At 39.6% G+C, this 22,205-nt stretch overlaps 2 protein-coding genes across 9 annotated transcripts in view; one reads left to right on the top strand and one right to left on the bottom strand.

Annotated features, from left to right (window-relative positions):
* Positions 1-22,205, top strand: part of XPOT (exportin for tRNA) — a 173,463-nt gene that overhangs the window by 68,575 nt on the left and 82,683 nt on the right. For 3 of the 8 annotated variants that reach the window (XM_086400173.1, XM_086400168.1, XM_086400175.1), the window contains one exon: positions 6,405-6,438. The exons of the other annotated variants lie outside the window; for them this stretch is intronic. The gene's annotated coding sequence lies outside the window, so the exon portion shown is untranslated. The remainder of the gene's footprint in view (positions 1-6,404; positions 6,439-22,205) is intronic. 8 annotated transcript variants of the gene reach the window in all.
* The window catches only part of C5H12orf56 (chromosome 5 C12orf56 homolog), a 76,852-nt gene that overhangs the window by 34,352 nt on the left and 20,295 nt on the right, over positions 1-22,205 (bottom strand). The window contains exons 2-3 of the mRNA XM_086400202.1: positions 12,966-13,128; positions 6,700-6,772 (exon numbers count right to left, since the gene is read on the bottom strand). Of these exons, the coding sequence (XP_086256328.1) occupies positions 6,700-6,772; positions 12,966-13,128 (236 nt within the window). The remainder of the gene's footprint in view (positions 1-6,699; positions 6,773-12,965; positions 13,129-22,205) is intronic.

Raw genomic sequence — 22,205 nt, 5'->3', positions numbered from 1 at the left:
TTATATTAATTAATCTTGTCTCCCTTATGAGACTGGAACCTCTATGAAAGTTGGAAACCACTTTGTTTTTATTTGTTCTTAATTTTAAACAGGTGTAGAATTCATTCGTCATCTGTACAATGCTATGAACTAGGCTGACTGTCAATTCTCAGCTCCCTCTTCCACTGACTTTACATATGTGTACATGTATGCACGCACATACACACGCACGAACATACAAGTGCTCAAAAGTGATAGCTTTTCTTTATTCTTGTAGATGATATTTTCTAAAATTTTCTCTATGGGAATTGAATTAAATAGCCAGTGCACAGATTATGTTAGATAATGTTATGAAATTAGGTTAAAATGTTCATTTTAGGCACAACATATGTTAAACTAAGATCATGGCATCCAGTCCCATCACTTCATGGCAAATAGATGGGGAAACAGTGAAAACAGTGACAGACTTTATTTTGGGGGGGCTCCAAAATCACTGCAGATTGTGACTGCAGCCATGAAATTCAAAGACGCTTGCTCCTTGGAAGAAAAGCTATGACCAACCTAAGCAGCGTATTAAAAAGCAGATACATCACTTTGCCAACAAAGGTCCATCTAGTCAAAGCTATGGTTTTTCCAGTAGTCACATATGGATGTGAGAGTTGGACTATAAAGAAAGCTGAGCACTGAAGAATTGATGCTTTTGAACTGAGGTGTTGGAGAAGACTCTTGAGAGTCCCTTGGACTGCAAGGAGATCTAACCAGTCCATCCTGAAGGAAATCAGTCCTGAATATTCATTGGAAGGACTGATGCTGAAACTCCAATACTTTGGCCACCTGATGCAAAGAACTGACTCATTTGAAAAGACCCTGATGCTGGGAAAGATTGAAGGCAGGAGGAGAAGGGGACAACAGAGGGTGAGACGGTTGGATGGCATCACCGACTCAATGGACATGAGTTTGAGTAAGCTCCGGGTGTTGGTGGTGGACAGGGAGGCCTGGCATGCTGCAGTCCATGGGGTTGCAAAGTGCTGGACACGACTGAGCGACTGAACTGAACTGATCTTAAAGGTCAGCAAAATGATTTCAGGTAATTACAGAAAGGTCCACTTGAAGTGACTGTAATTTACTCAGTTGTATGAAAAATGTATTATTTTAGAGAGTTAAAAAGAGTTTCTAACAAGGATTACCTTTTTGACAGCATAAATTAAAATGCCACAGACATTATAGCTTCACCAATTAAGCAAGCCAACCATAAAGCTAAACTGTATTTTTCATTTAAGATTCAGTAATACCCACTCTTAGTAGTCTGATTAAAGAGTAGTTCATTATTAAGCAAGAGTTCTAGAACCTTGAATTTCCACACTTGTCGACTTCATATTTATAGTACTAGGTTGCTAAAAGTCAAATGTTTTTCTAATGAGCTGATTATGTATCTCTAGGGAGAGCCCAGCCATAAAGGAGTAAGCAATGAGATAACTGGAAAAGATAACTCCAAGATCAAAATTATGCACAAATGACTTTTCTCCTTTTCCCCTCCACATCAAACACAGCCACATTCACTCCTTGAGGCTGAAACCATCAAGTTAAAGCCACAGGCCAAAAAGCAACAGGCAACATTAAACAGCTTCAGAAAAATCCATTAGATGCAAGGTCGACTAAAAATACAAAGTACATATATGCTAGTGTATTGATTCTATCAAGAAATGAGGAAAAATGTTAAGTAGAATTTATTTAACTTCTTTCTCATCTTTTTCAAAAGTTTTAAAATCAAATACAAAAAAATAATTATTTGATTTTTAAATTCTTAAGAAGGAAGAGAAAGAAGTTAAATATGAAAATGGGGAATTTAGTTTTCATGGAGAGCAAAGCACCTATTCAAGGAAGTAGTCAGATTAATGTATAAAATAGAAAAAACAAGCAGAACAATAAAAACAATGATTCTTCCATAAAAAAATTATATAAGCCTAGATCTTAAGATGTAGAATTTCAGCTCTCCTGAATTAAAAAATTCCCCATGAAGGCTCTACTAAAGCAGAATTGGTGAGATATAAGCAATTTTATGTAAAATAATTCAAAACTGGAAAGCAGTTATCAGTATTTAAGTGTAATCAAGAGGCTGGCAGAGACCAGTACCAAACGCATCATGTGACCCAGAGTCATATAACATAATATTCAACACAGTTAGCACTCTGAATAGTACATTTTATGGCAACCTACTCCAATATTCTTGCCTGGAGAGTCCCAAGGACAGAGTTGCCTGGCAGGCTACAGTCCATAGGGTCAAAAAGAGTCAGACATGCCTGAAGCATCTTAGCACGCACACATGCCAAATTATTGCACAATAGCATTTTTATTAGCTTTTAAAGAAAGTACTTATTTTAATTTTGGCTGTGCTGGGTCTTCATTGCTGCGTGAGCTTTTCTCTAGACGGGGCAACCAGGGGCTCCATTCCAGTTGTAGTATACAGGCTTCTCCTTGTGGCAGCTGCTCCTATTGTGGACCACGAGCTCCAGGTGCACAGGCTTCAGTAGTTGGGGCACGTGGGCACAGTAGTTGCAGCTCCTGGGCTCTAGAGCACAGGCTCGGTAGTTGTGGCACACCAACTTAGTTGCTTCTCAGCATGTGGGGTCTTCCTGGACCAGGGATTGAACTCATCTCCTGAACTGGCAGACAGATTCTTTACCACCGAGCCATCCGGGAAGCCCACACAATAGCATTTTTATTCTTTAAATACTATATTATTAGTGGGAGTAGAAAAGAGGGAAGTTATTCTGTTCCAAGACTTGATCAAGGATTCTGAGGATGCCGAATAGGTTATTGTTTAGTGACTGACTTGCAGATAATTAGCAATAACAACAGAGCTAAGTTTAATAGGGATTTACTAAGTGTCACACACAGTTCAAGCACTTCACATGTACAGTTGACCCTTGAACAACATGAGGTTGGGGCGCTGACCCTCTGCATAGTTGGAAATGAACACATAACACTTTAGAGTCACCCCTCTGTATCCAAGGTTCCATATCTGAGGATTGTGTAGGACTGTAGTACGTACCTATTAAAGAAATATGCATATAAATGAACCCGCAAAGTTCAAACCTGTGTTGTTCAAGGGTCAACCGTACGTGATTTAGTTCTTTATGTATCATCCCCGTGGGACAGGTACCATTGTGAGCCCCATCCTACGATGAGGAGTGAAGCCCTGGGAAGGTGAAATAGTCCAAGACACAGTCCAGACTTGAGGTCATCCAGTGTGACTACTGAGCCTGCATGATTTTCTCTACTATGCAGAAAAGAATAACACAGCTCCCTTTTTCTAGTTTCTGCCAAGAAATGTTTCTTCTTAGAGAAAAATATAAGGTTCAACTTCTTCATTGTTTTTTTCCCTTCTATTTTGCTAATGATATTAAGTGCAACACATTCTCATATCATAAGGGTGCCAAGGTGGTCACCTCTGTCATGTGGTGGCGGTTTAGTCACTCAGTCACGTCTGACTCTTGCAACCCCATGGCCTGCCAGGCCTCTGTCCATGGGATTCTCCAGGCAAAACTACTGGAGTGGGTTGCGATTTCCTTCTCCAGGGGATCTTCCCAACGCAGGGATTGAACCCGGGTGAATTCTGTTTATTAAACAGACCGGTTTCTTCAGTTCACCCTACTTGCCATGCCCTATTAGCTAGATATCAGTAGAGGCTATAAACAGATGTAAACTTAGATCAAAACCCACCCTAGTGGGTATAAGCTGAGCAGATCTAGACTGAGGGCTAAGCATTGTCACTCTGCTCCTTTTGGATTATTCAGGGTGAACTCAGTTGAATTTATGTAAATCTGACTCTGTGCCAGCTCTGTAAAAATGTTCCGTTGATCTCTATGTTTTCCTTTTATATGTGCAAGCAATAGGCAGTCTTTTCCCTGCCAGCGTTAGGGGACTCTTAAGTAGGTCACAATAAACTTTTCCTCAAGGAGCATTTTGAGGAGACATCTGCTTGCTTTTCTCCTGTAAAATGTTTGAGTACACGGAACTATGCACTAATGAAGAGCTATACTAAAGATAGAGGAACCGAAGTACTGAATCTCATTATCAGAGATCATCACTAGTCTGTTTTCCATCCCTCAGGTGTTAAAAGGTCTGTTGTTTACTATTACCTTGAAAAGTAATCATATTTATGTAAGTCTGATGTCCCAAGATAACTGCTTCCTTCTTACGACCTGCAGCTTCTCATAATTAGGCCTAAAACTTTATACCACAGAGGTGTTTCAAAGCCCTCTACACGATAACATCCTTCAGCCCTCTAATTAGTGTTTATCATAGCCTGCCTTTTGTTTACACTTCTGACTCAAATGTTTAATTACGAAGATGGTAGTCCTAGAAAACTATGGATAGCAGACCTAACTCTCCCACCCCGACCTATATTCACTCCTCTCCTCCACACACGGAGCACACAGAAGCTGCCATGTTTTTAAACCTCTTGGTTATGGTAGATATTTTTAGCAGTGAATCATTTATTCAAGCTAGGAATCAGAGACTTCCCAGGATGTTTTTTTTTTTTGGTTGTGGTGGGTCTTCAGCTCTTCTAAAACTCTCAGGCTCTTCGTTGCTGTGCGTGGGCTTTCTCTAATGGAGGCATGCGGGCTTCTCGTTGCTGTGGTTTCTGTTGTTGCAGAGCACAGGCTTTAGGGCACATGGGCTTCAGTAGTTCTGGCACACAGGCCTAGTTGCCCCGTGGCATGTGGGATCTTAGTTCTCAGACCAGGGATCAAACCTGTGTCCCCTGCACTGGCAGGAGGATTCTTAACCACTGGACCACCAGGGAGGTCCCAGGATTTTTTAATTTGGTGCAAGAAAGTATGTGAGTTAGCCACCATGTAGTGGTGGGAGCAATAAAAAGTGAATTTAAGACAGCTGTTGACTTTGCTGTCCCAGAGAGGACATGTTATTCAGTGAAAGAAAATGAAGCTGATCCACAAACATCCAAGGACACAGAGACAAAGTTCTGTGGCACTCAAGTCCCCAGTTCCAGGTATGCCTCATCCACCTTCATGCTTACCATTCCTACATTCCTGTGGTGTGGTTTCTAACTTTTGCTGATTTTTCTCACTGTTGTACATCTGAAATCAATCACAGAGCCCAACAAATAGAATATACCGGATTTAACAGGTAAGATAGATGGATCTACATTTATATCTATATATATCTACTGAATGAATGTTGAATAAAATGCATTGCCCTCTAATTCCAATATTGCCTAAATTCCCCTTTTAACCTATGTTGGACGTCAGCCACTTTTAACAGAGTTCTAACCTCCGAGATAACCTACAACTACAACACCTACTGCATACATTACTTATACATCTCTTTTATTTTTCTAAACTGGAAGAAAACAATGAGGCTATCAGAGAGTGGTCTAGAAAAATTAGGGCACTGTACACCAAATGTGAAATAAGGAATGTTGAACTTGAGAGCATGTGGGGCTATCCACTGGCACGGCCCCTCCCTCAATACTTCCATTTACGCAAGCCATGTTAGAAACATCACTTAGTGCCTTGAGACAGGAAGGCAGAGACCGCTCCTCCAAGAATCTAGTAACTTATGGTGCTCAGGGTAACAATGGAATTGCAACCCCTTGAAACATGGCTTCTGATCACATGGATTTATATCAAATCATGCTCCTCTAAGCCTATCTGACACAAGCCAGGCTTCCTAAACCAATTCTTTTTCTTTTGGTGAGGAAAAAAAGTTATAATAGTGACATTTAGGTTTAGAAGACCTTTGTACATCATTGTGCAAGGAGAGAAGGTGAGTATGAAAGTAAGTACAGTGGGAAAAGGACCCTGCCCAGTATCCTGAGTTACTACACAGCATGGTGCACCATGGGTCTGTGCGTACTTCCCAAATACAAGTTCACTTTTTCTTTGCACCATTTTACAATGTTTTCCTAACCTGGCTATCCTCCCCCTGTCATACCTGACTTTCAGGGCCCCAACACACCTTAATTTTCCCCCTGCCTGTCATCCCCTGAATCAGAGCTCTTAGAATCCTATGCTCCCCTCCTCTTTCTAGTGTCTAGATACTTAAAGTGTGTAATAGAACCATACTTTGAGTTGTGCAGCTTAGGAAACTCCTTTTTAAATTTACACATGTTCCATGTTTCCCCTGCCTCTATCGTAGCTTCTACCATTCCCACAACTGCAATATCTGGATCACCATGATTCCTTCAACACCTGTCATCTGACATCTTGACTCCTCCCCCAAACTGAATAAAACCTTTCTCCTTATTAAATCTCTCTGACAATTTGCTCAAACTCATTGAGGACACTTAGCATGCATACTTTGCAGTATCTTCATTTATGCAAATATCATATGTCCTGGTTAGAATCAGCTTCTCAAGGGTAGGAACTATATCTTACTCATTGTTGTATCTATTACAGGGACCAGCTTCCTACTACACAGAATCAGAGTTCAGTAAGTGTTTTCGAATTTGATTTTAATCATTTACTTATATTGAGACACTGTATAGTCCATTGAAATGGGAAAATTTATAGTTTATAACTAACTGGATTTGAATTTAGAAGAAAGCCTCCCCAAGTACCTTCATAATTATATATATGAGATAAACAGAACTCAATTCGAAGATTTTAGTAGAGTAAAAGCACTTTAAAAAGCCAATTGAAATGTAAAATAAATTTTGGTCAGCAAGTTAAAAACATAAACCAACGATCTCACCTGAAAATGGATTCATTCAGACTGTTAGACTTTTTGCCTCTCCAAAAGATAGGCCCATTATTCTCTTCTTTGACTAAGGAAAAAAGAAAAGTTAATTGGTCATTAATTACATAGTTTGAGCTTATAAAGAAGCTATAGTTACAGGTACTGATTTGATGACTCTTGCATTTATTTATTTAGCTGCGTCGAGTCTTAGTTGTCTCATGCAGGATCTTTCACTGCAGCGCACGGACTCTAGTTGTTGCTCAGGCTCAGTAGTTGTGGCACTTGGGCTGCCTGAACCCTAGAGGAAGGTTCCTCACAGGCTCTTCAGTCCCTGGAGCAGGCCCCCAGGTTTCTTCCACTATTTGGCTCTTCTCTTCCCCCTTTGGATTCCCTAAGAGGCTCCAAAATCTTTTCAATAAATTCTCTTTGGCATTAAGGCAGAATCAAATTGTTTGTACTTGCAAGCTAATAACCTTTACTAATACGTAAGTGTTTAGGACCCCAGTCATCACAGGCGCTTGAAATGGTAGGCATTTCACAAATTCAATACTAAATGTGATACAAATAACACCTTTGGTTTTTGTTAGAATTAAGTAGAACATATTAGTAGAACACCTGTGGCCTAGGGGTCAGACAAGTTTGAGCTTATCTCTTCTTCAGGACCACATATTACAGGATGTCTAGGAGGTGAACCACAGGAGTCATATGTACAAACTCCTTTCCTGGGCAGTACCCAAGCCACGAAACAGGCAGCTTGGAGAAACGGAAACACAGAGTACAGCACTGCCGGCATGCTGGAGGGGAAAGAGTGCCGGGGCTGCTTCACTGAGAAGCTGATACTACCCACAGTCAGCCTGTACCTAGCTAGCTTCAAGTCATCTCTTAAGCCTGATTTCATCCAAGTTCACCAACCAAACTTGAACTTTGTCTTTTTGTGTATGAGGACACGAAAAGGTTGTGACAAAACTTTAGTGTCAGTGTCCCTGCCTCTCTATATTAGCTTTTTAATTTGTAACAATGGAGTGGCTAAGCTTAGGATCATCTGTTCTCCACTGAGAAATGAAGTATGGCTAGAGTTGTGTTTCAGCACTTGGTGGGATGTCTGGTCTCCTGGATGCCAGTGATTGGAACCTGGCAGGGCTATACTGGCAATAATGACAAGAGAGCCTGAATACAGATAATAGAGAGATCTGCCCCTGTGTTATCTCGTGTGCACCAGCAGTCTTCAATCTTCTTCAGTAGCTTAGGTAGGAAGTCCTTCAGCCAGTTCGGCACAGTGTGTGTCTGATGGTACATGGTGCTGGTCAGCTGAGGAATACTTTCAGAAGCAACATGCCAAAAAGAATGAACCTGCTGTTTTGCCTGTAGGAGGTTTGATTATATTTGTCAAATCTTATTTCTCTGGGGAAGACTGACAAGCTTATGTATTGATAAAAATTATCCAGAGACTTCCCTGGCAGTCCAGTGGCTAGGAGTCTGCGCTCCCAATGCAGTGGGCATGGGTTCCATTCCTGGTCGGGGAACTTTTATCCCACGAGCTGCATGGAGCAGCCCAAAATTTTTCTTTTAAAAAGTTATCCATTTAACCTAAGAGACTCATCAGTGTCTTGTTGTTTTGGCTTTACCCCACATCACTAGTTTTAAAAAACATCTAGGTTTTAGGTTTAAAATAAAAATTATGCACATACACATGTATACATATGCACAGACATATAAAAAACTTTGATTCTGTTTTTGTTTCATTAAATTATTGTGTCTTGTTCTGGTTTGGGGATTAGTCTACCTCACTTTATGCCAGTGTTTCAAAATATGCCACTAAAACCTTTAAGGTCTTTTCCATGATTCTAGAACTGCAGTGATCAATTTGGTAGCCATGAGCTACCTGTGGCTATTAACATTAAAATTAACTAAAATTCAGTTAGTAGCACTAGTCATCTGAGGTCCTCAACAGCCACAGGTAGCTGATGGATACCGTTTAGACATAATGAGACTAGATATGGAACAATTCCATCATTGCAGAAAGTTCTATTGGATAGCGCTATTCTAGAATGTACCTGAAACTAATGGGCATTGATAACCCCATTCATTCTAGAGCTCGTACTGTTAATACAGCTCACCACTGGCACTCTGCTGTCACCAAGGTTGTTCATTCAGAGTTTACTAATCATGCCCTTCATCTGTGCGCGCATACTAAGTCGCTTCAGTTGTGTCTGACTCTTTGCAACCCTATAAACTGTAGTCCGCAGGCTCCTCTATCCATGGGATTCTCCAGGCAAGAATACTGGAGTGGGTTGCCATAAAATGTGCAATTCAGAGTGCTAACTGTGGCCCATACAGGATTACATGTGTACTATAGAGAAAAGCCTCTTTGTAGCTCCAGAAAAGTTGGGCCTAATTAGAAATCCTGCTTTAAAATATGGTAATTAGACTCAGTATTTATATTAAAAATGATCTGAAATTTTGAGCCTCCTTTGTTAAGATGATCTACTTGATTGGAGTGGGAGCACCTTTACCACATGACACAAATATTCCCTAGGCTTTCACCCAAGAGATTTGGAGTTCTAATAATTATCTTTATTTAAATACTCAGTAATTAATGTGAGTGGCTTCTCTAGGCATGGCATCATCATTATTAACATGAAGGACTCTAGTAATGACTACCGTCAAATAGACGCTTAGATAGGTTTGAGCGTATCTCTTGCTTCAGAAGTACATATTACAGAATGTCCAGGAGGTGAACCACTGGGGTCCTGTGCACAGAGCAATACCTAACCCAGGAATAAGCAGCTTGGAGGCCAAGAGGAATCTGAGCACATCAGTGCTGACTTGCTGGAAAGGGGGCATGTTTTTTATCCTCCAATGTATGCTACGTATGACTCCTTGAAACAGCAATCATTTCCTGTTTTTGAAAATCCCTTTGCCAAAGTGTCAGATGGTACCTTTGGAAATGAAAATAAAGGAGAGGAGGGGAGAGGTGTCATTCCATGAATGTGTGTGTGAACAAAGGATACGTTTTAAAAGACTCTTCACTGTTTTTAACATCATTTGCAAAGTTTCTAGGAATTTAAATTTCATAAAACTTCTACCTATAATTGGTTTCTTTAATGCATGTTTTCATCTTCTTATACGTGTTAAGGGAAAGAAGCCAAGAATAATTATGCTTGTGGACAAGGATAAATATGCATTTAAGGCAACCAACACCAGTTAGATATCCTAATTAGTGTGACAGGAGACCTGGTGAGCAACCAGGGATTTAACAAGTTTGCTAATTAGAGCAGCTTTTAAAAACAGCCGCCATGCTCTAGAGTGTCGATGTGGTAAGGTCCTTATCCAGGACAGTGTACAAACACTAGACATTTTTCTCACACTCAGTAGCTCTTCAGTACTCCAAAAGGTTGACCCTGATTTTGAGTGGAGTCCAGTGAAGAGTGAACAGGCTGGTACTGGTTGGTCTGTCTACATTGGCTAGATGCCAGAGGTGGAAGGGCCTATCCAGTGAGCCACCGTGGATCTCATTCTTTCTTTCTCTCTCCATGCTAAGCATGCAGTCTTCATAGCTGCTTACTTTCCTGCTGTGTGCCCAGCCCTGGCCACATGATTTCACATAATGCAATGACCTTGTGACGCTAGTAACAGAGACAAGGACGCTGAGGCTCACAAAAAAGTTGAGTGACTTGCAGACAGTCATACAGCTGGGAAAGGTGAGAACCAGTATGCAAATCTGGCTTAGCTGAGTCCCAAGTCTATGCCTTTTTTTCTGCTTTTCACCAGCTCCCAATTATAGGGATGGATACTTTAAAGGACTCCTTTGTATACATGTACATTTCATATACATATATCAAATACATATATATGTGTATTTTTCATGCACAAAATAAGACCAAGAAAGTAAGCAGTGCCATGCTGAACTATATAATCTATTTTTATCCAGTCACCCTTGAATTTTTAAAACTTCTCCATGAGAAATGTTTGGGAAGGGCCCAAAGCGTGAAACCTAGAAACAGGCTGCCAGGAGTCCGGACTCCCCACCTCCCTTTCTCTAGATCATCTGGATCTCCTTAGGCACAACTGGAAAATCACACACTGAGCTCCCTAAAAACAAGATCTAAAGGTGACTTTTCATGTTTTTAATCTAGATGTGAATCACTCTTGGGAACAGATTTCCAACCAATATTTTTGAATGAAGAGTGAATGCTGTTGCTGCTGCTACTGCTAAGTCACTTCAGTCGTGTCCGACTCTGTGCGACCCCATAGATGGCAACCCACCAGGCTCCCCCGTCCCTGGGATTCTCCAGGCAAGAACACTGGAGTGGGTTGCCATTTCCTTCTCCGGTGAATGCTGTTAATAAACCACAATTATCAGGGCAGGGCTGGTGACTCCCTTGCTGGTAAGAGGCCCAGGGTTCAGAGAGATGACTATAAGGAGTTTTCCTAAAGCCAGGTGTTCACAATCTTTCTGGTTACCCCCTCACAATCTTTCTGGTTACCCCCTGCACTTCTTCACCAGGTTTTTTCATTAAAATCTCTGGTTGTTGATAAGGTTACTAAAATCAAACAAGCACTGACCAAAGGGAATTCAGAGTCTAACTCATTGTTTTTTTAAACCAATATTTAGTGAAAACACTTTCCTCTCTTTTTTTCTTTCTTCTTTTATTTTCCTTCCTCCCTTTCTTTCTTCCATACATTTCTTTCCTTCCTTTCTACTCATGGCAAACTAGGCCCAGGCACTATGCTGCTGATCATGGATAGCCAGCTTATCCTCAGTGTGAAGAGCCGAATCTTCTCAACATCGTTAATCATAGGGAAAAGCAAGTCAAAACCACAGTGTGCTGTCACCTCACACCTGCTAGGATGACTCATCAAAAGGTCAAAAGATAACACGTGTTAGCAAGGATGCAAAAAAAAGAGAACCTTCATGCACTGTTGGGAGGGAATGTAAGTTAGTACAGCTATTCTGGAAAATGGTATGGAAGTGCCCCCAAAAATTAAAAGCCATCCCACTCCTGGGTATATATCTGAAGGAAATAAAATCACTGTCTCAAAGAGATATCTGCACTCCCATGTTCATAGCAGAATTACTTAGAGTAATCAAGAATTGTGTAATGGGGCTTCCCAGGTGGCTCAGTGGTAAAGAAACTGTCTGCCAATGCAGGAGATGCAAGAGGTGTGGGTTCAGTCCCTGGGTTGGTGAGTACCCCCAGAGAAAGAAGTAGCAACCCACTCCAGTATTCTTGCCTGGGGAATCTATGGACAAAGGAGCCTGTCGAACCACAGTCCACGGGGTCACAAAAAGTTGGACATGACTTAGCAAATGAGCACACACAGTCAAGAATGGTAAACACCCTAAGTGTCTGGCAATAGATGAATGGATAAAGAAAATGTAGTGTGTGTGTGTGTGCGCACGCGTGCGTGCGTGCTTAGTTGCTCAGTCCTGTCTGACTCTGTGACCCCATGGATGGTAGCCCTCCAGGCTCCTCTGACCATGGAATTTTCCAGGCAAGAATACAGAGGCAGGTTGCCCTTTCATACTCCAGGGGATCTTCCTGACTCAGGGATCAAACTTGTGTTTCTTGCATCTCCTGCATCGGCAGGTGGATTCTTTACCAGTGTGCCACCTGGGAAGCCTGTGTATGTATATATGTATGTGTATATATGTATACATATACACACACAATGTAGTATTGTCCAGCTTCTAAAACGAAGGAAATTCTGCCATTTGCAACAACATGGATGAACCTGGAAGACATTGTACGAGTAAGCCAGGCACAGAACCTGTAAATACTGTATAATCTCACTTGCGTGGAATCTAAACAAGGAACTCACAGTAACAGTATAATGGTGGTTACTCTTGTGGGACTTGGAAGTGGAGGTAAGGGAAAAAGGTAGGTGTGCATCAAAGGTTACAGAATTTCAGTTATAAATAAGTCCTGGAGACTGAAATGTATACCATGGTGACTGTAGTTAACAACAACATGCTGTATATTTGAAATCTGCAAAGAGAGTAGATCTCAAGTGTTTTTTTTAAAAAAAAAAGCAAACAAAAAAGTAACTGTGTGTGGTGATGGATATCTTAATTAGCCTGACTGTGGTGGCCACTTCACAGTGATGACTTTGATATACATATTTCAAAACGTCACACTGTACACCTTAAATATCAATACATAGATTTGTATTTGTCAATCATACTTAAGTAAAGCTGGGAAGGAAAAAAGAACATTATCTTTTTATCTCCTATAGAAATGTATCTTTTCTTATGTCACCTAAAGAAATATATTACATACCTTTTTTGTTGTTAGCATTGGCATGATGAAATGGAAATAAGAATTTCCTGACACCTTTTGATTTTTCACACTCTTTTTTTAAAATAGTTGAATAATAAATGATACGAATGTGTTGGTTGGTTTCTCTATCTGGTGGACTTAGAAATTCTGGGTAATCATCAATCTGAAAAACAAAATGAATAGAGCTAATTAAAGACAAATACAACTGCTCATCTTTTCTGGGATAATAAATCCCCCAAAGCTTATGGCAATTTTAAACTGCATTCTTTCTTCTTATTTTTTTCCCTGGGAAATCTTTCCTCTTATTGTTAGGTTTCCCAATTCCTCCTCTATTCGTTTTATTCTTTACTAAAAATGTGCTCAGCAACAAAACCTAAGAAACTAATAAATAATAAGTGTCTTTATTTGTTAAAATATACCCTACCACTTCCATTTTAAAATTTTTTAAAGAATTTTAAAGGCCTTAAAATGTATAATTAATTGGGTTTAGACTAGGATTTTTCTCTGCAGAGGACAATAGCCATTTGTAGAGAACAGTCTACAAAGATTCTGTGAATACAAATGTCAAGGTTTAAACTATTGGAAGTTTCCTACTTCTACATAGCTTTTTCTTCTCTCTAAAGTGCTTGTTTTCTATTCTTGGCTGAAAAGGAGAAAATCTCAATAAATATTTAGGACTTTTAGATCTTTATTTATTTTTTTTTTAATTTAATTTTAAACTTTACATAATTGTATTAGTTTTGCCAAATATCAAAATGAATCCGCCACAGGTAATCTACTTCCCTTTTTATGACAGATAGGCAGCAATAGCACATGATTGAAAAGCTAAGAGTAAAGGGAATCACCTGTGTGTACCTGTGTGCTAAAAGCTTCAGTCGTGTCGGACTCTTTGTGACGCTATGGACTGTAGCCTGTCAGGCTCCTCTGTCCATGGGATTCTCCAGGCAAGAATACTGGAGTGGGTAGCCATTTCCTTCTCCAAAGGAGAATCACCTGACACATACTTAAAACTATTAATTCAAATGTCAGGAGGGATTGCTCTGTACTTTTTACAGGTGCTTAGAATTTGGGTAAAAATGTTTCCTGTGATTGTTTAGTTCCATCATTTTCTTTTCACAAATATAAGAAGGAGATTAATGATAATAATTAAAAATCTTAATTCTGATACAGAGTAACCAAAGATAGGAAGATGGAATGAAAAACTGTCAGGACCTACTTAAATTATTTTCAAATATGTAGGGTAATTCAAATCAGGCTAATGAAACAAGGCCTAGTGGAGAATGTGCTTTAGTTGATACAAAGTTTTATAGTTAATAAAGGAATTCTGCACAAGAGTCCTCAGAAATGCCTTTATTTTGGAACCTGCAAAGTTTATAAAATTAGAATGTTACACATAAATAGCTAAATTTTATGATTTGTGTAACCGTATTCTGAATATTTTTCCCTTGCTTTAGTCAAGATAAATTATGAAATGCTTTGAAATAGGCAAAAAAGATTACCTAGGTGTTCATCTTTTATCATCTTTAAGCTATTTTAAAACTGTAAGTTGTAAAAAACTGATAATAATTCAAATGATTTTTGTTCATAATGATACGGATTGTTTGTGTCCAGTGGAATAGAATTGATCATTGCCATCTGATACAAAGAACAGCTATTGGATATCTGCACCAGTGTGAATTTGTTTTCTAACTTTACTGATCTGAAACTATTAGCTCTTTCTATATCTGCTGCTGCTGTTGCTAAGTCACTTCAGTCATGTCCGACTCTGTGCGACCCTACAGACCGAAGCCCACCAGGCTCCCTGACCCCGGATCAAATCCGAGCTGCCTGATATGGGAGTGCAGAGTCTTAGCCATTGGACCACCAGGAATGTGCTAATTAGTAATACTTTTTGTTTTTAATTTTTAAATGTATTATTTTTGCCTTGGCTGGATCTTCCTTGCTGTGCCCAGGCTTTCTCTAGTTGTGACTAGTGGGCTTCTCACTGTAGTGGCCTCTCTTTGTTGGGGAGCTTGGGCTTCAGTAGTTTCAGTTCTCAGGCTCAGGAGTTGTGACTTAGTTGCTCAAGGCATGTGGGATCTTCTCCAACCAGGGATCAAACCCTTGTCCCGTGCATTGCAAGGCAGATTCTTAACCACTGGACCACCAGGGAAGCCCCTACATTAGTAATTCTTAAAAGAACTCTGTTCTCATGGCTTGTAGAGATAAGTAAAACCACTTATGTAAGTAAAATGTTTCTGCCCCAAAATAAGTACATTTAACATCTAATATTTTAAATGAGCTGTGCATATTCATTGGAAGGACTGATGCTGAAGCTGAAGCTGCAATACTTTGGCCACCTGATGCGAAGAGCTGACTCTTTGGAAAAGACCCTGATGCTGGGAAAGATTGAAGGCAGGAGGAGAAGAGGTGGCAGAGGATGGTTAGATAGCATCACTGATTCAGTGGACATGAACTTGAGCAAACTCTGGGAGATAATGGAGGACAGGGAAGCCTGGTATTCTGCAGTCCATGGGGTCACAAAGAGTCGGACATGACTTAGCTACTGAACAACAGTTCTTTATATTGTATTTGTATAATGTGTGCCATGTGCTTAGTCGTATCTGACTCTTCGTGATCTCATGGACTGTAGGCCGCCAGGCTCCTCTGTCCCTGGAATTTTCCAGGTGAGAATAATGGAGTGGGTTGCCATTTCCTCCTCCAGATCTTCCTGACCCAGGGATTGAACCTGAGTCTTCTGTGTCTCCTGCATTGCAGGTGGATTTTTACCCACTGAGCCATCAGGAAAGCCTTATTAGTATAATATCTCAGTGTTATTAGCTATATTTAAGCATTATATAAAAATCATGTTCATTCATTCATTTTTACAAATGAGATGTAACTTTTACGATGTCTTTGAAAACAAGCTTCATCACTACCCTTAGAAACATTTTGTCTAGTTTTTTGGCATGGCTTTATTATCTTTGTTTTGCATATCATCAGTTCAGTTCAGTCGCTCAGTTGTGTCCAACTCTCTGCGACCCCATGGACTGCAGCACACCTGGCCTCCCTGTCCATCACCAACTCCCAGAGTTTACTCAAACTCATGTCCATTGAGTCAGTGATGCCATCTAACTATCTCATCCTCTGTCATCCCCTTCTCCTCCTGCTTTCAATCTTTCCCAGCATCAGGGTCTTTTCCAGTGAGTCAGTTCTTTCCATCAGGTGGCCAAAGTATTTAAGTTTCAGCTTCAACATCAGTCCTTCCAATGAACACCCAGGACTGATCTCTTTTAGGATGGACTGGTTGGATCTCCTTGCAGTCCAAGGGACTCTCAAGAGTCTTCTTCAACACCACACTTCAAAAGCATCAATTCTTCGGCATTCAGCTTTCTTTAGAGTCCAACTCTCACATCCATATATGACTACTGGAAAAACCATAGCCTTGACTAGATGGACCCTTGTGATAAAGTAATATCTCTGCTTTTTAATATGCTGTCTAGGTTGATCATAACTTTCCTTTCAAGGAGTAAGCATCTTTTAATTTCATGGCTGCAGTCACTATCTGCAGTGATTTTGGACGCCCCACCCCCCCCACCCCCCCCCGCCCCGCCGTTTCCACTGTTTCCCCATCTATTTGCCATGAAGTGATGGGACCAGATGCCATGATCTTAGTTTTCTGAATGTTGAGTTTTAAGCCAACTTTTTCCACTCTTCTCTTTCACTTTCCTCAAGAGCCTCTTTAGTTCTTCTTCACTTTCTGCCATAAGGGTGGTGTCATCTGCATATCTGAGGTTATTGTTATTTTTCCTGGCAATCTTGATTCCAGCTTATGCTTCATTCAGCCCAGCATTTCTCATGATGTACTCTGCATATAGGACTTCCCTGGTGGCTCAGATGGTAAAGTGTCTGTCTACAATGTGGGAGACCCGGGGTTCGAGCCCTGGGTTGGAAAGATCCCCTGAAGAAGGAAATGGCAATCCACTCCAGTACTATTGCCTGGAAAATCCCATGGACAGAGGAGCCTGGTAGGCTACAATCTATGGGGTTGCAAAGAGTTGGACAAGATTTAAATAAGCAGGGTGACAGTATATAGCCTTGACATACTCCTTTTCCTATTTGGAACCAGTCTGTTGTTCCATGTCCAGTTCTAACTGTTGCTTCTTGACCTGCATACAGATTTCTCAAGAGGCAGGTCAGGTGGTCTGGTATTCCCATCTGTTTCAGAATTTTCCACAGTTTCTTGTGATCCATACAGTCAAAGGCTTTGGCATAGTCAATAAAGCAGAAATAGATATTTTTCTGGAACTCTCTTGCTTTTTTGATGGTCCAGCAGATGTTGGCAATTTGATCTCTGGTTCCTCTGCCTTTTCTAAAACCAGCTTGAACATCTGAAGTTCACAGTTCAAATATTGTTGAAGCATGGCTTGGAGAATTTTGAGCATTACTTTACTAGTATGTGAGATGAATTTTCTTGTCAGTTGCCTTATCAGACTTTCTATTTGAAAGGTCTGAGTAATAAACTAATCATAATCATTTAACATCTCTGTCTTCTACAGATAGTTTTTGTTTTATTGAGATGCTTGCTTGAGAGTTCTACTATAAACTAAAGATCAGAGTTTGTGTCTTCAACAAAGAAGGCCAGTTTCAGAGCCTCCTGGGATAAGAATTGAGCCAGGTTCTCCAAACTATTTTTAAACATATTTTTATTGAGGTATAATTGACATATAATTCTTCAAAGTATTAACACTTCAACGCTGACCTGATATTACATAGTCAACCCTCAAGACTGTACCAGTGGGCTGAGTCAGGATTTCCAGGATTCTATTATATCAAGAAGCAGGTGACTTCATAAGACTCCCAACCCAATATTTATCAGAATAAGAATTAACAGTTTAGGACAAGATGAAACTGATGAGGGGAAGTTTATTTTTATTATTTCTTTGGACTATTATTAGTATTGTTTTAATGTTCTGTTTTTCTGGATACGAAAGGAAGCTCTTTCTCTTTCTTCTTAAATAATAATCAGTATGTAACATAGCAATTTAGTAGATTCTACTTTTGGAAACTGAAAATGTTTAAATATCAGATCTTTACTGACTCCCCCAGAATTCAGAAACTTTTAACTTGATTGAATAAAGATCTGCTTTCCTGTTTACCAGGATATAACCTGACAGACACATTGATTGTATAACTACAGCCTTACATGAAGTGTAATATTTAAGTAGAATGCTGGTTTAACCAGGTATGACAGGCCATTTTAAGGGCCAAAGTTTGGCTGTACCTATGGAACCAATGTTAACAAAGACTTCCTAGGAAAACTGGCCTGGTACCTAGGTGTACCAGCCTCACAGGTATTAGGAAAGTCACTCCCTGGCAGACTAGAAAACTCAAAATTTTTGAACCTCAAGAAGACCCTCCAGAAGAAATTTCAAGATCTCAAAAATTACTCAAATTTTATTGGTACCGCAGGAGAAATCTGGTGGAGTTTCTTAAGCTTGATTTCCTAGCTTTGGGAAAGCAAATACAGGCTTTTAAAAGTCTAACCTGCATTCATTATGGAATTTCCAGATAGAAGTTAAATCTACAGCAGTGGTAGTTGTTCAGTACCCTAGATTTGCAAAGTATTTTTAAGGAGGCCTATCTGGTAAATTAACCGTCTTGTTGCACCTATGTAAATAATCTGGCCAGCCTGAAGAGTCTTATTGTGATAAAGAATCTTTTCTCAGAAATTCCCTGGTGATCCAGTGGTTAGGACTTGGTGCTTTCACTGCAGGAAGCTGAGTTCAGTCCATCGTTGGGGAAAACTAAGATCCCACAAGCTGTGGGGCTTGGCTGAAAAAAGAAGAATAACCTTTTTTTTTTTTTTTAGATTATTATGATAGTGGCGGTGGGAAAGACTTTGAAGTGGGGACAGGGGTGATTAGTAGAAATTCTGCTGGGGGTAACCTATCTATGTGTTTCATTGTCTTTGACATATTTTACAATGCTGTTATTTGTAGAAAACTTTGCTGTGTTTTTTAAAAACATACAGAAACATAGCGTTTCTAAGAGGTAAATCTATCAACTTTTGTCCTCATTTCTTCCTTTGTTTATGCTTAGAAATGCCTTCTATACCCTAAAATCAGATAAATATTCACCTACAATTTATATTTCCTTTATGGTTTTCTCTTTTACAGTTAACTCTCTAATACTTCTGGAATCTTTATTGGGAGTGTTCCCTAAGACTTCAGTCTGTGATTCCAAGTGTATTTAGTGTTACTTTGATGAAAATCATGCCTAAGTAGAGACTGAATGCAAATAAATATGTAAACATTTCTGAGTCAAATTGCTTACTAGCAGTTTTGGGGAGAGAAAAAGTATTTATAATTTTTGAATAATTACAGTTCATGAAAAACAGCACACATTTTATATAATAATACTTGCAGCGAATCTATAAGGTAGTCATTATTAACTCCATTTTGCAATGGAAAAATCCAAGATTCAAAGAGTTAAGTTCACAAAACTAGTAAACAAATGGTGGAACTAGAATTACAAATCAAGTTACTCTGTCTCTAAACCCAACTTTATAAAAAAACAACTAAGGTTTAAGTGCACAGCCCTATTAGTGGTCAGAGGTAGGGGTTTTCTCAGAGAAGAATTTCTTTTAAAAATAAGGCAGGAATCCAAAAAGTAATCAAGCAGCTGGATTCATTATTATGTCAGAGTTTCAGTCAAATTATGCTAATTCCTTCATTTGGAAGTAAGTAGAGTCAGACCTCTTTTTTAGTTTCTGTAATCATCGAATTTGCTTAGCTCTGTCATTCTAGAACATGGTATCTTGCTTAAATACACTAAGGTGACATTGTGTACAAAGAAGTCATTTAAATTTTTTCTGTATTCATTGGCATCAAAAAATGTCCACAATATGCTGGAAACTAAAAAATAACAGATTATAAAACAGTAAGTGGAGCATATGGGCTTCCCTGGTGGCTCAGGGCTTCCATGGTGGCTCAGACTATAAAGAATCTGCCTGCAATGCAGGAGACCCAGGGTTCGATCCCTGGGTCAGGAAGATCCCGTGGAGAAGGGAATGGCTATCCACTTCACTATTCTTGCTTACAGAATCCCATGGACAGAGGAGCTTGGCAGGAGGAGTCCATGGGGTCACAAAAGAGTCACACATGACTGAGCAACCAACACTTTCACTTTTCATGTGGAATATGGTTCCATGTGTGTTAATTCATTGATCAGTTTGTAATATTGTACTCCATATTTTCTTGGATGTATGGCTAACTGTGGTTATCTCTGGATGATGGAATTATATGTATATAATTTATTTTCATTTATTTATAAGAATCATCTTGTTTGCTGATCTTTTTTAAAAAAATATTTCAGCTGGTAGTCTGGCATCTCATAGTCATAAAATACAGATGTGTGCATTCTTCCCTGAAAAGTCTGTCACCAAAGAGTTCGGGTTGCAGGGGTGGAACAGTAAGCACAACATCTAATATGATTAACAAAAACAATTTGTTTACAGTAGCCTCACTTTTTAAAAAAGCCATTTTTACGCACACTGTGACACCCCATCATAAGAACAGAAGTGTTAAATGATTCCTGATAGCAGTCACACAGCTAAAGGGATACATCTGTGTTGGAAAAGGTGGGGGGAGATGACAGATGTGATAAACAATAACTGTGAATAGTGGTAGTGCCAAAATGACCCGTCACTTTTCACCTTCCCTCTTCTCTCTTATTGGTTCATCTAACAATCATAATCTCAGTTGCAGATCCTATGAAAACTAATGTATAGACAGAGCAAGACTCTGACATACACAATTAATTCACTTGGACTTTAATTAACAGGGCAAAGTGTTAAAGAAAGGAAGGTGGTCTCTCTTTTTACTTTCATATTTAAAAATTAAAAAAAAAAGAATTAATCAAGATCTTTTTTTCAAGACCCACAGCATGCTTGTGAAGCATGAGAGGACCACCCAGGAGCCAAACAAGGCGAATTTACTCATCCATGGGGTGTTGGCCTAGTTTTCTGACTAGAAAGCCTCTCCACTGGCATCAGTGAACAGGGCAAGGACACTTAGTCCAAATCAGCGCCTGAAGAAAGAAAAGAAAGCTCTTAAAGGGGATAGAACTGAACTCCGTCCCTTGTTAGCAATTTACTTTAGATGTGGTGTTATCTGAAAAAAAAGATATTTTGCCTTTGCACTGGACATCAGAGGCATCTTTAGGAAATTCAAAAGCCAAAGTTTTAGCCCAAAGGAGAGAGAGGAATGAGATGGGGGTGGCAGAGGGGAGGAAGAGGAGGAGGAGGGGAGGGAGAAGGCAGGAAGGAAATTATAATGATCCTGCAGAATTACCTTTGTTTAAAATTTTCTAACTTTATGTCCCAAATAAGCTTAAATATTATGACATATTCTATTTTGTAAACTCTTAGCTAATTTAGGTTGGAAATAAGATTATCCATTGTTTCATACAGCATTGAATTTATGTTTTTAGGACCATTTTTCAAAGCTGAAAGAACTGCTTTTACTTCTAGCACAGGTAATCATACCTGTAGAATATCTACATGAAAATAACCATAGAACTCCAAATTGAGACACATGACAGATTTTTCTTTCTATGACTTGTTGACATAAAAACTCTTAATAAAATAATTAAACCACACTATTTATATATAGGTCCATCTAGTTAAAGCTATGGTTTTTCCAGCAGTCATGTATGGATGTAAGAGTTGGACTACAAAGAAACTGAGCGCCAAAGAACTGATGCTTTTGAACTGTGGTGTTAGAGAAGACTCTTGAGAGTCCCTTGGACTGCAAGGAGATCCAACTAGTCATTCCTAAAGGAAATCAGACCTGAATATTCATTGGAAGGATTGATGTTGAAGCTGAAATTCCAATAGTTTGGCCACCTGATGCGAAGAACTGACTCATTAGAAAAGACCCTGATGCTGGGAAAGATTGAAGGCAGGAGAAGGGGACAACAGAGGATGAAATGGTTGGATGGCATCACCAACTTGATGGACATGAGTTTGAGGCAGACTCCGGGAGTTGGTGATGGACAGGGAAACCTGGCATGCTGCAGCCCATGGGGTTGCAAAGAGTCAGACACAACTGAGTGACTGAACTGAACCAATTTATATATACTCAATAAATCACCTCTTTTAAATAAAATTGTATTAAATTATTACTGATCCAGTGCTGTACTTCTGCTGTTCCACTTATATAAATGGTAACTTTAGCTGTCTGCCTTTTCTCATTAGAC

This window comes from Bos grunniens, chromosome 5 (genome assembly GCF_055505025.1).
Source record: "Bos grunniens cultivar Pamir isolate PY7600 chromosome 5, Bosgru_T2T1.0, whole genome shotgun sequence".
Lineage (NCBI taxonomy): Eukaryota > Metazoa > Chordata > Mammalia > Artiodactyla > Bovidae > Bos > Bos grunniens.
The sequence above is the reverse complement of the archived record's forward strand: the minus strand, read 5'-3'. Positions and strand labels throughout refer to the sequence as shown.